Source organism: Oryzias melastigma, linkage group LG15, assembly GCF_002922805.2.
Source record: "Oryzias melastigma strain HK-1 linkage group LG15, ASM292280v2, whole genome shotgun sequence".
Lineage (NCBI taxonomy): Eukaryota > Metazoa > Chordata > Actinopteri > Beloniformes > Adrianichthyidae > Oryzias > Oryzias melastigma.
Genome location: NC_050526.1, coordinates 15,772,015 through 15,783,826, shown reverse-complemented (window position 1 = coordinate 15,783,826; position 11,812 = coordinate 15,772,015). Strand labels below are relative to the sequence as shown.

General features: G+C 41.4%; 1 protein-coding gene and 1 long non-coding RNA gene across 3 annotated transcripts in view; one reads left to right on the top strand and one right to left on the bottom strand.

Annotated features, from left to right (window-relative positions):
* Positions 1-389: 389 nt before the first annotated feature.
* Positions 390-4,496, bottom strand: LOC112161802. The gene is made up of 3 exons (XR_002921956.2): positions 4,321-4,496; positions 2,430-2,623; positions 390-1,281 (listed from the first exon to the last, which is right to left on the bottom strand). It is a non-coding gene; the product is annotated as an uncharacterized LOC112161802 (long non-coding RNA).
* LOC112161800 (melanopsin-A) overlaps positions 4,363-11,812 on the top strand; it is a 20,590-nt gene continuing 13,140 nt past the window's right edge. For both annotated transcript variants that reach the window (XM_024297258.2, XM_024297259.2), the window contains exon 1: positions 4,363-4,562. In XM_024297258.2, the coding sequence (XP_024153026.2) occupies positions 4,416-4,562 (147 nt within the window). In that variant the 5' untranslated portion in view covers positions 4,363-4,415. The remainder of the gene's footprint in view (positions 4,563-11,812) is intronic.

Below are 11,812 nucleotides of genomic sequence, written 5' to 3'. Positions count from 1 at the left end.
AGATGGACGGATGATGGATGATGGATGGATGGATGGATGGATGATGGATGGATGAATGGATGATGGATGGATGATGGATGATGGATGATGGATGTTGGATGGATGATGGATGGATGGATGATGGATGGATGATGGATGGATGAATGATGGATGGATGATGGATGGATGATGGATAGATGATGGATGGATGATGGATAGATGATGGATGATGGATGGATGATGGATAGATGATAGATGATGGATGATGGATGGATGATGGATGAACTGATGGATGATGGATGATTGAATGGATGATGGATGATGAATAGATGATAGATGATGGATGATGGATAGATGATAGATGATGGATGATGGATGATTGAATGGATGGATGGATGGATGATGGATGGATGATGGATGAACTAATGGATGATGGATGATGGATAGATGATGGATGAACTGATGGATGATTGAATGGATGGATGGATGATGGATGAAGCGTCTCTCGTGAAGCCAGTCCAGCGACAGGCTGCCCTCCATTCTCCTCCCTCAGGAACACGAGGAGGAACGTTGTTTTCCTGCAGCAGATGGATCAGACTCTGTGTCCACAGTACGGTCTCCTCCTGATGGAAGCCCCGCCCATCAGCGAGACCGAGCTGTAGAGATGGTTCTGACTGAAAGGAGCCAACAGGGTCAAATGTAGAGAACGTCCTTTGGTGGAGGCAGTATGATGGTGTGGGACTCGTCATCATCATCAGAATCTCAGGAATCTTTGAGTTTCATCACATTCTATTTGCTGAGGAGATTTCTGGGTGAAGAAGATACTTTAAAACTACGTTCAATGAAACTAAAAACTAAAGTTCTGGTTTCAGTCTCAGATCTGAAGGTCTTCATGTCATTCTAGTTTCATCCAGCAGGGGTCTCTGTGGAGCTGAAGATGCTCCTGCAGATCCTCTGATTCTCATCTGGAAGTCAGATTTCTTACTTTGTTTCTGACATTTGAGAGGCGGGTCATTTCTCTGTAATGTGGAGCAGTTTGTCCTCATCACGTAATTTTCTCTGAGGTGAGTTAATCCTCCGCAGGTCAGCAGGTAATCAGAGTAATGGCTTTCTGTCGACCCACAGACCTACATGTCCTGCCGCCCCGCCGCCGCTCCTCTCTTAAAAGCTGGACCGCCGGCGGCGGGACGTCCTTTCCCCTCCAGCTCTCCTGGATGTTCCTGCTGGTTCCACAGATCCACTCAGAACTTTAGAAGCAGAGATGAACTTGAACTGGATGCAGGTTCTGGAAAACGTCTCATCCTGAAGCAGAAACAAGTCGGAGATAAACGAGTCTTCCTGCAGGTAGAGGTGATGCTCTTCTCTGGATTTAACGGAAAAGTTTTGAATTTTTGTGTCTGATTTGATACATTTTAAAACATAAAAAAAAATAATGTTATTATAATAAATTATCAAGTTAAAAAGTCTTCATGACCTCACTCACAATGGAGGAATTTTACAGTTTAGAAAATGAATGAATCTTGTAGGAGATTCTGAAAATAATTAACATTTTATAGAAAATGAATGAAGACGTTTTTTAATAAACTCATCCAATTTCAAAAGATAGTTTTAGTAAATATGGAACCATCAACATCTGAAAGTTTCCAGCTAAATACAAACATTTAGATCAGAAAAAGCAGGAGGATCTTATTGGATGCAGATCATTTTTATTTTAAAGGAACTGTATCTGCTGCTGTCAAAAGTTGTTCTTTACAGAAAAATGTCACACTTTTTCAAATTCAATTATTGTAAATATTAGAAAGATACATTTCTAAAGGAATGGCTAAATGGCCACATAAAAAATAAAGTGTATTTTCTAAAAGGTGAAGTCGATTTGGAGGCTCTCACTGGGTTCTGGCCCGTCAAAAACTGGACCAAAGGGCTCTTCTGGAGGTAAAGGTTGAAGACCTCCGGGGTAAACAGATGGATGAGGGGAACCATCCTCACCAACGGTCCAACCCGCAACTCAGAAAACACATTTCTGATGAGCTCCTGCTGCTCTGCAGAAACTATGTTCTAGAAAACGACAGTTTTTTCATATTCTGGCTAAAAACTGTAAAATCATAATTAAAAGACGACTAGGAACGCCTTAACAACAGATCATTGATGATCAGAAGAAAAAATGAAGAAAAGATTTTCTGGACTGTCACTCTGGACGTGCACTGGACCACAGCGTGCACGTGCACAGACCAGCGCTGTGATGCAGCGTGCACGAGGGGGTGTTAAACTGAGGACAGAAGACGTCCTCCAGCTCTGACATTTATCTCAGGACAAAGACCTGAGCCGTTTCCATGGTGACACCCTTCACGTGCACGCTCTGACTCGCTTCTACTAAAGTTTGTCAAATAAAAAAGCTGCAGGAATCATCTGCAGCTCCGCTTCCGAAATCTCCCAGGAATGAAGAATTTTACCGTCACAGATCCTGAAGACGACTGAAGGTCTGAAGAATGTCTGTTTCCATGGAGACCAGGAAACACTGTGAGGATCTGGTTTGACCTTGGTGACCCCTTCAGAGTTATTATGGTTTGGAGTTTGAGCATCTCTGAGCAGAACTGGGTCTTTGTGGACCAGAACTGCAGAGCCGCAGTGATGCTGCATCTTTTCTCTGGAGAAGTGAATTTCAGAATAAAACTTTTGTCATTTAGGAACATTTTAGGATGTTCTGTGTAGAAAAAGATGAATTCACATGAAGAAAAGTAAGTTTTTAGCAACTTTAAACATATTAAATATATATTTAATAATATGATGTGACATGGGGCTGCACGGTGGCGCAGTGGTTAGTGCGCTTGCCTCACAGCGAGAAGGCCCCGGTTCGAATCCCGGCTGGGACCTTTCTGTGTGGAGTTTGCATGTTCTCCCCGTGCATGTGTGGGTTTTCACCGGGGACTCCAGCTTCCTCCCACCGTCCAAAAACATGCTTCATAGGTTAATTGGTGACTCTAAATTGTCCCTAGGAGTGAATGTCTGAGTGAATGGGTGTGTGATTGAGGCCCTGCGACAGACTGGCGACCTGTCCAGGGTGTACCCCGGCCTCGCCCATCAGTAGCCGAGATAGGCTCTGGCACCCCCGCGACCCCGGAAGGGAAGCAGTGGCCAAGAAGATGGATGGATGGAATATGATGTGACAAACATTTGATCAAATTTTATGTTTTGAGTTAACAGCAATCAGCCAATAAGTAGTTTGCACCAAATCTTTTGGGAGATGATTGTGTGGATGTTTATAACAGCATAAACTAATAATTGTGTGATTGTTTGGTATAGCATTCACACTATAGTGATTCTCCTGCTCCTTTCTGTAGGTTTTATGGCATGTAAAAACCAAGTTTTCATAAACTTTATCATTTTTGAAATATTCCGCAAAATATGTCCAATAAGAAATAAATGAGAAAGTCTTCAAAATCTCAAAATTTTAAGTAGATTAGCAACAAGCCTTTAAATGTGTTCATGGGCTATGTTTTCATTTTTTTAGAGTAATTAAAAGAAATGGAGTTTAATTTCTGTTTAGCAACAGGCTAACGTTTTTGGCTAATTTAATTTACTACTGAATTTTAGGCTATTTTGGAGTTTTGCTAGTAAGCAACACGCTAGCTTTCTTTTTGGCTAATTTGGCATCTGCTGAGGTCTTTTCATGCTAACTTGGAGTTTAGTTTCTATTCTAGCAACAAGCTAATGTTTTTGGATAATTTGTGATCCACTGAGGTTTTTTAGGCTAATTTAAAGTTTAGCTTCTGCTTTAGCAACATGCTAACATTTCTGGCTAATTTGGTATCTACTGTTTTTTTTAAAGCTAATTTAGAGTTTTGCTTCTATTTTAGGAACATGCTAACGTTCTGGACTAATTTAGTTTACTGATGAATTTTAGGATAATTTGGAGTTTAGTATTTAAGCAACAAGCTAGATTTTTTTGGCTGATTTGGCATCTAATATCTTTTTTTAATGCTGATTTGGAGTTTAGCTCATATTTAAGCAACACACTGTGTATTTTTGACAAATCTATTAGGGATTTTTAAACAATTTTACTGCAATTATTTTCAGAAATTGAGGTCAACTTCAGCGCTCTTTCATTCTTTAACAAACTTTTTGCATTTTCATCAAAAAGCATTCAGCATTATTGCAGGTTACCAACTTTTCTAGTTAAAATAATCTGACATTGATAAATGTCTTTGATGATCCGATTAGTCCTTAAAAATAAATTCATTCAAACCGGAATATATTTTTCTAAAATGTAAATGTTTGTAACACTAAAAATTGTAATATTTTAAAGAAGGTCTTCATGGTTTGTTTTTTTAGGCTGAAACTCACCTGCAGCTCACCTGTTCCCGCCTGTTGTCATGGTGACGGCTGTTCCTCTCTCCCTCTCCTCACAGCGCGCGACATCCAGAGGAGGAGGAGGCGCGATGGACACCTCCTGCGGCGAGCACGAGGCTGACTGCGCGGCGGCGCGCGCCTCGCATTCCCCGGTGCCGGTGTCTTCAGCCCCGCGCGCCAGCAGCTCGGCCGCGGACGCGTCGCGCCTCGAAGAGCTTCATTTTCCCGCCTCGACGGTGAGTTCCCGGTTGGGTTTAACGCGTTTGTTTTTAATATTTGAAAGTTTAATGCAAACAAAGATTCAGAGAGAAATTTCTGATGCTGATGATGAAGAGGAGGAAGAGGAGGAAACGCTGCTGGATCATCAGGAGATGATGAGAAAATCATGAAAAGAGCTGAAATCAAGTTCATCAAAAGTGACGCTTAAAACCCGGCAAACAGGAAGTCATTTCTCTCTGAAGAAGTTTTATTTATTGAAGAGAAACACTTTGTCTCAAAGCGGAACAGATTTGTTTTTTTTAACGTTCAAATTCAAAGGGAAGTTGTTCTTCAGCTGAGGATCACCTGAGAATCACCCGAGGATCACCTGCTTCACCTGACAGTTGATTCTTCCTCCTCCTCCTCTTCCTCCTCAGGAGGATCTCTGTGATCCTCGTGGATTCTGTCTCTGATGTTCCTCCTTTGTTTTCTGCTGCAGCTCTTCAGTCTGATTAGAGTTTCTGCTTTGATTTGCATCAAAGTGCTGATTGATGTAAAGTAATTAAGTACTTTTTAATTAAAATCATTTAAGTTCTTTTCTAAAAAATCAAAAACTGTTAAAGGTCAAAGACTCAAATAAAGTATTTTCATCCGGTCTGATGAGGTGATTTCATGAATCCACCCGTCAAATCTGCAGGTGTTGATCTGATGAAGATCTTTCAAAATCTCCTGAGGTTTTTCCGCCTCCTGGGGGCGCTGTTGCAGCAGCTGCTGGTCCAGAGGGGTCGGTGGAGGGCAGGTGCAGTTGGCAGTTGGGGGTGTCCTGTGGTTCAGCTGGTATTGACGTTTGTTCTCAGAACATCCAAGCGGCATCGATCGCTCCGGAAAGCTGCTCCACTTTCTGCCCGACTCACAGCAGAACCTCCAAGATCCGGCTTTTCCCGCCTCTTTTTTGGAGGTTCTTCATCATCAGGAGCATAAACACAGGATTCTGTTCTATACGGGACTTTAGAAGTTCTTCTATACTTCTTCACACCTGTGATGACCTGAACCCTCCGTAAAACATTAAAACTAAAGAAAATTCTAAAGTTAAAAGTCGGGCTGGGAATCGATTAAAAAAAGTAAATAATTAATCGCAAACCTGGACAGAATTTAATGGATCAAACAGCTGAGGCTACAGTAGTATCTCACCATCACAAGTATGAATGAGGTGTGAATGAATAATAGATACACAATGTAAACGCTTTGAGCGTCTGGAAAAGAACAGATAAATCTAATCCATTATTATTTATTTTTATTAGTATTATGAAATAGTCCACTTTTATGAAAAAGTGATCCAAAACAAGAAAAATGTCAAGAATAAAGAACTAAAAACCGATTAAATATTTAATTCTTTTGTTAGGGACCATGTGATAATACCTGAGGAAGTGTTTTAACGCACGCCGTGGACGCCTGAAGCGCCGAGTTAAAGTGAAGGACTGTTTCTTTGATTAATTTGCATTAATAAATATTAATTCTTAATTAATTTGTTAATCCTTTTAATGTGTTAATGTTCACAGCCCTAGTTAAAAGTTAAAATCCCATCAGTCGTCACAGACCGACTTGTGTGAGACTTGTTCTCTGCATTTGACCCTTCCCCTGTGGGAGTGGTGAGCTGCAGACACAGTCGCACTAGGTAAAGTATTTGGTGGTTTAACCCCCTGATCCAACTCCTTAATGCTGAGAGTCAAGCAGGAAGACATTAGATCACATTTAGTCTTCAGACTAAATCATGGATTCAAACTCACGACCTCCCAGTCTCAGGGTGGACACTCTTCCACAGGGCCGCTGAGCTGAGATGATTCTAGATCGGACCCTCTCTCCTGGGGGAGAGGGTTGTTGTGGGGCTTGAGGATGAACCCTTGGAGGTGTGACCCCCCCATGAACCGATTTAATGAATGAAAACAAAGTTCAAGAAGACTGAACGATGACCAGAAGACAGAAATGAAATGACTCATAAAAGATGATAAATCTGCTGTTTCTGAGCGTGTGAACGATAACGAAGGTTTCAGGTGGAGACTCTCGCCGTCGCTCAGGTGTAAAGGTGTCAGAGAGATGCTTTGTGAAACCACAACACAAAGGAGAGAAGTGAGCCGTGATGAGTGGGTGGAAAACAGAACCACAAAAACTTTATACAGCAGGAAGGAGGAGAAACGAGGAGAAAGAGGAGAAAGGAGGAGAAAGGAGGAGAAACGAGGATAAAGAGGAGAAAAGAGGAGAAACGAGGAGAAAAGAGGAGAAAAGAGGAGAAACGAGGAGAAACGAGGAGAAAAGAGGAGAAAAGAGGAGAAACGAGGAGAAAAGATTTGATTGATTTTAAAATGCCCTTTATTGTACCATTCTAATATTTACAAACTAACCCACATGATAAAAGAAAAGAAATAATGATGACATGAACTCTGAGGTTCAAAAGGAGAAAAGGAGTTCCCCATCAGCAGTCACATGACACAAAACTTTCTCTACAGCCCAGGTTTGGGAGAATTCCTCCAGCCTTTCAGTCACTCTGAAATAAGCATATTCCACGCGTAACCGTGATCTTAAAAGAGCATAAAACATCTGTTGGACATCAACACATCCCTCAGAGTTTGCCTGATTACGTCTGGTGAGCCAGATTGCAATTTTAGCCGTAGCAAACAGGAAGTTCAACAGTTGATTTCTTTTTCTTTTTGCATTTGTAAATACAGGCCCGTACACAAAGAGGGGGAGAGAAAACACCTCTCCCAACCCGAGACACCATGCAGTCAGAATGCTGAAAAGAGAAGCCAAGCGGTTGCACTGTGCAAACAAGTGTGGCAGAGTTTCAGTCTGGTCACAGAAGTCACAGCGTTCTGATTGTGTTGATCAAACCTTGTATCTGTTTGTGGCTACACATCCATGCACAATCCTCCACTGGAGATCAGCTGCACGCTTTTCAAAAGGGAACCTGTACAGGGACTTCCAGCGTCCTCTTGGAGTCGTACTGGAGCCGAACAGCCCCGCCCACCTCGATGCTTCCAGAGAAACAAGGAGAAAAGAGGAGAAACGAGGAGAAAGAGGAGAAACGAGGAGAAACGAGGAGAAACGAGGAGAAACGAGGAGAAAAGAGGAGAAACGAGGAGAAACGAGGAGAAAGGAGGAGAAAGAGGACAAACGAGGAGAAACGAGGAGAAAGGAGGAGAAACGAGGAGAAAGAGGAGAAAAAGGAGAAACGAAGAGAAACGAGGAGAAACGAGGAGAAAGGAGGAGAAACGAGGAGAAAGAGGAGAAAAGAGGAGAAAGAGGAGAAACGAGGAGAAACACGAAGATCTGATCATTTCTGCTGTTCTGCACAGCAGAGGAAGATAAACACAGAGAGAAAATAGACTCACCCGGATTTGTGTGTAATACATTTGTGCAGAAGCACAACAATTATGAAATTCAAAGAAATGCAAAATAGAATTTACACAACTTCAAATGACAACAGCTTGAATCTAAATTACACACGTCAATCACTTGTTACACACAAAACCACATTTCTGCACAAATCTGATGTGAGACTTCATCTGTGAGTGATGCGTTTAAATGATGCTGGAATGCTGGGTCATCAGAGTTTCTTCTTCAACTTAGATTGTGAACAATGAAACTTGACATTTTCTCATTTCACACACAAATCCAGGTGAGTCTGTTTTCTCTCCGTAGTTCTTCTGTTGGAAGATTCCTGCAGATCGATGGATGAGTTTTATTAAAATCTGTTTTTTCTGCTGGACTCGTTCCCCCCAGAACAGATTTGAATGTTTTAAGAGCTTCAAGCTCTATTAGGCTCCGCCCACGTTCTGCTGCTTTTAGACCTTCTTCAGTGAAGATGAGCTGATGATGAAGCTCTAATGTTTTGTCTGGTGTTTCTAACATGTTCTTGAGGCATTTTTCTGATGATGGAGGATATTTATCAAGAAAATTCAGCTTCTGAGTGTATTGTTTTATCCATATCCTTGTGAATCAGGAGCAGACGAAGAAATACAGTTAGATAAAGATTGTATTTGTGATGTAGAAAGAACTCCTGCCGCTGCAGAAACTGTCCTGAAAGTGACAAATTTTTCAATTTTTCCTGGAAACGAGGATGAAAACAGGACTTCCTCTTTGATCTTTGAACTTTTCTGCCCCTGGAGTTCAGTTGAGCTTTCAGAGGAACCTCTGACCTCAAGCACAGAGGTCAATAATGAAACGCTCCGTCGTGGGTTTGCCTTCTCTGTGTCTTCTGTTGTGGGCGTGGCCTGTGAAAGCGCCTGCAGGTCATGTGACTTGATGCTGGCTGCTCTAATGAAATGTCACTTGGGATTATGTGCTGTTTGGTGCTCGTGCGTGGGCTTGGTTCACGCCTGGCCTGCAGCCTCTCCTCGTCTTCAGCAGATGAAGACTCAAACGGGCGGAAACGTCCTTTTCTCGCTCTGTGAAGCGAGCTGGGTTCTGTGAGACGGTTCTGTTGGGTCTGACGGGTCTGTACCCGGGCTGTACTCGGCTCGTCTTTGTACCTCCAGTCTGCTGTAAAGCAGGAGTCTTTATCAGCATCAGAACAGGGTTTCTGTTGTAAAGATGAACTTTCATTGAACCTTTCTTCCAGATGAGGAGAAAAAAACGTCCATTTTGGTCTGAATCCAGAGAAAGCAGAAATCCTCCTTTGATATTTACGTTGCTAACAGTAAAAATGTGACTTCTCTGTGAAGTTCTTGGACTCGTTCCTTTAGCTGCATCCATAGTTCTGGTTATTCTTCTGATGGAACATTTCTTTCTTGAACAGTAAAGTTTGTCGTTTTGGTTTTTCTGGTTTCAGTTCATGAAGTTTTTAGGTTTAATTGTTTTGTTGGACAGTTTGCTTTTAGAAAACTGGAGTTTGTCGATTATTGCTGCAGCAGAAAATGTTAAAAGCACTGAAGACTGCAGCCTCTTCATCCTCTGAACCTACTGGATGAGCAGATGAACGATGACGATGTTTCTGCAGTCATGGAGACTCCTGTGTCAGAACAACATGATAACATTTCTGACAGATTCTTGCTCTTGGTCTGCTTCAGACCCAGTTCTGTTCTGAGCTGGTTCCGTAAATCCTTCAGGTCTTGAGGGGCTAAAGGAGACTAAAGGACGTGCAGAAGTTCATCTGACAGGAGCTGTTCTTCATGAAGGAACATAAATGAGGATTTTTGTTTTGCAAGTTTGCTCTTTTTATTTTATTGTATTTAATTTTATTTAATTTATGGAAAGAGCCACCAGATCTTGTTTTGGAACTGAAAACATTAACGAGGAATTTTGTTTGGCAAGTTTGCTGTTTATTTTATTTTATTTTTTAAATTTGTATTTATTTATTTAATATTTATTTTATTTTATCTGTATTTATTTATTTATTTTATATTTATTTTATTTATATTTATTCATTTATTTTATTTACCTCATATTTATCTTATTTTATTTGCATTTTTTATATTTATTTTATTTTATTTGTATTTATTTATTTATCTATTTATTTTTATTTATAAGTTTATCTATGGAAAGAGCCTCCAGATTTTGTTTTGGAACTGAAAACATTTAATGAGGATTTTTGTTCAGTAAGTTTACTCTTTTTATTTTATTTTATTTTATTTTATTCATTTATGGACAGAGCCACCAGATTTTCTTTAGTAACTGAAATCATTTCCTTGTGACCATCAGTCGTTCTATCTGATAAATAAATATTGAATGTGTTAAAGAAGCAGCTTATTCCTCAAAGACTGAAAATAGAAATAAAATAGAAATGATTGTTGCTGCCGCCTCACATGGGTTTCTCTCTGAACATGTGAGAGTTTTCTACAGTCACCTGAGCTCACAGTCCAAACTCATGCTTGATGGGTTGATTGGGGACTGAGTTGTTCCATATGTGTGTGTGTCAGTGTACCGCTGTGATGCCCCGGTGAACCTCGCCTTCATCTTCACGCAGACACAGAAGATGTTTAGTGGGTGTGATGATAAATGTGGCTTCAGGCTCTGGGACAGCATGGAGTTCATCTGCTGAGAGACTTCCTTCCTGTGAGGAGCAGGAGAATATTGTCATAATGAAATGTTGCAGGCAAACACAAAGCATGCTGGGTCACATTTCTGAGAGAGAATCTGCAGAGGAGGACGCGACTTCACATAAAACTCTGGATCCAGTAGAACGCTTTCTTCTCTTCCTGAAGAGAACATTTAGTGATTTCAGAAGCACAGGAAGACACAACGAAGCCTGAATGCAGAGAACTACAGACGCTGCAAATACACAAAGCTTATGAAAGTCAAAACGCTCAGAAATTTTCAAGATTGAAAAACAACACAATTTTTGTTTTAGCTGCACATTGTTTCTGTATTAGTCTAAATAAAACATTTTTAAAATGTTTATAAAGTGCTTTTACAGTCACAAACAAACACACACACTGCTGCCGACCTTAACCTTAACCTCAACCTTAACCTTAACCTTAACCTTATAACCTCAACCTTAACCTCAACCTCAACCTCAACCATAACCATAACCTTAACCTCAACCATAACCTCAACATCAACCTTAACCTTAACCTCAACCTTAAACATAACCATAACCTTAACCATAACCTCAACCTCAACCTTAACCTTAACCTTAACCTCAACCTTAAACTTAACCTTAGCCTTAGGAGACATGTGGAGTTCAGACACAAGGAGGGATTTGAACCTGTGAAGAGGACGACCGCTCTACCTCTGCATATTTAGAGCCTGATCTACAACTTAGAAGAACCCTCTTAACCCAACATTTTAACAATGAGACTTCCTGTTTTATTTTGAAGGGTTCAGCCTCTATGTTTTATCTACTTCCTGCCGTCTTCAGCAGTCTCACCTGAGCTCTACCAGGTGAGCTGCCGAGCTATCTCTGGTGTGTTTGAGGTCGTTCTTCAGAACTGCAAACGAGAAGCTGCTGAAAAACCTCCGTAGCTGGAAGGTGACAGTGTGGGCGGGGCCAAACGAGCACGCTAAAGGCTGGGAGGTCTTCAGAAAGCTGGCTGCAGAAACGGCATGTTTGGGTTTGTGGGCGTGTGTTGTGTGTTTGCAGCTGCTGTCAGGTGTAGATGTTCACTCCTGTCACGGCGTGTTTGTCTGCATCTTCATCATCATCATCATCGTCATCATCACAGCCAACATCCTTCATGCTGGTTTGAGCTTCACACGTCAGCCTGTGCACAGGTTAACCACGGGTCCGTGGGGCTGTGGCTCACACCCGGCGTGTGAAATCTGTCGCTGGGGTCACGGGGGGGTCACAGGGAGG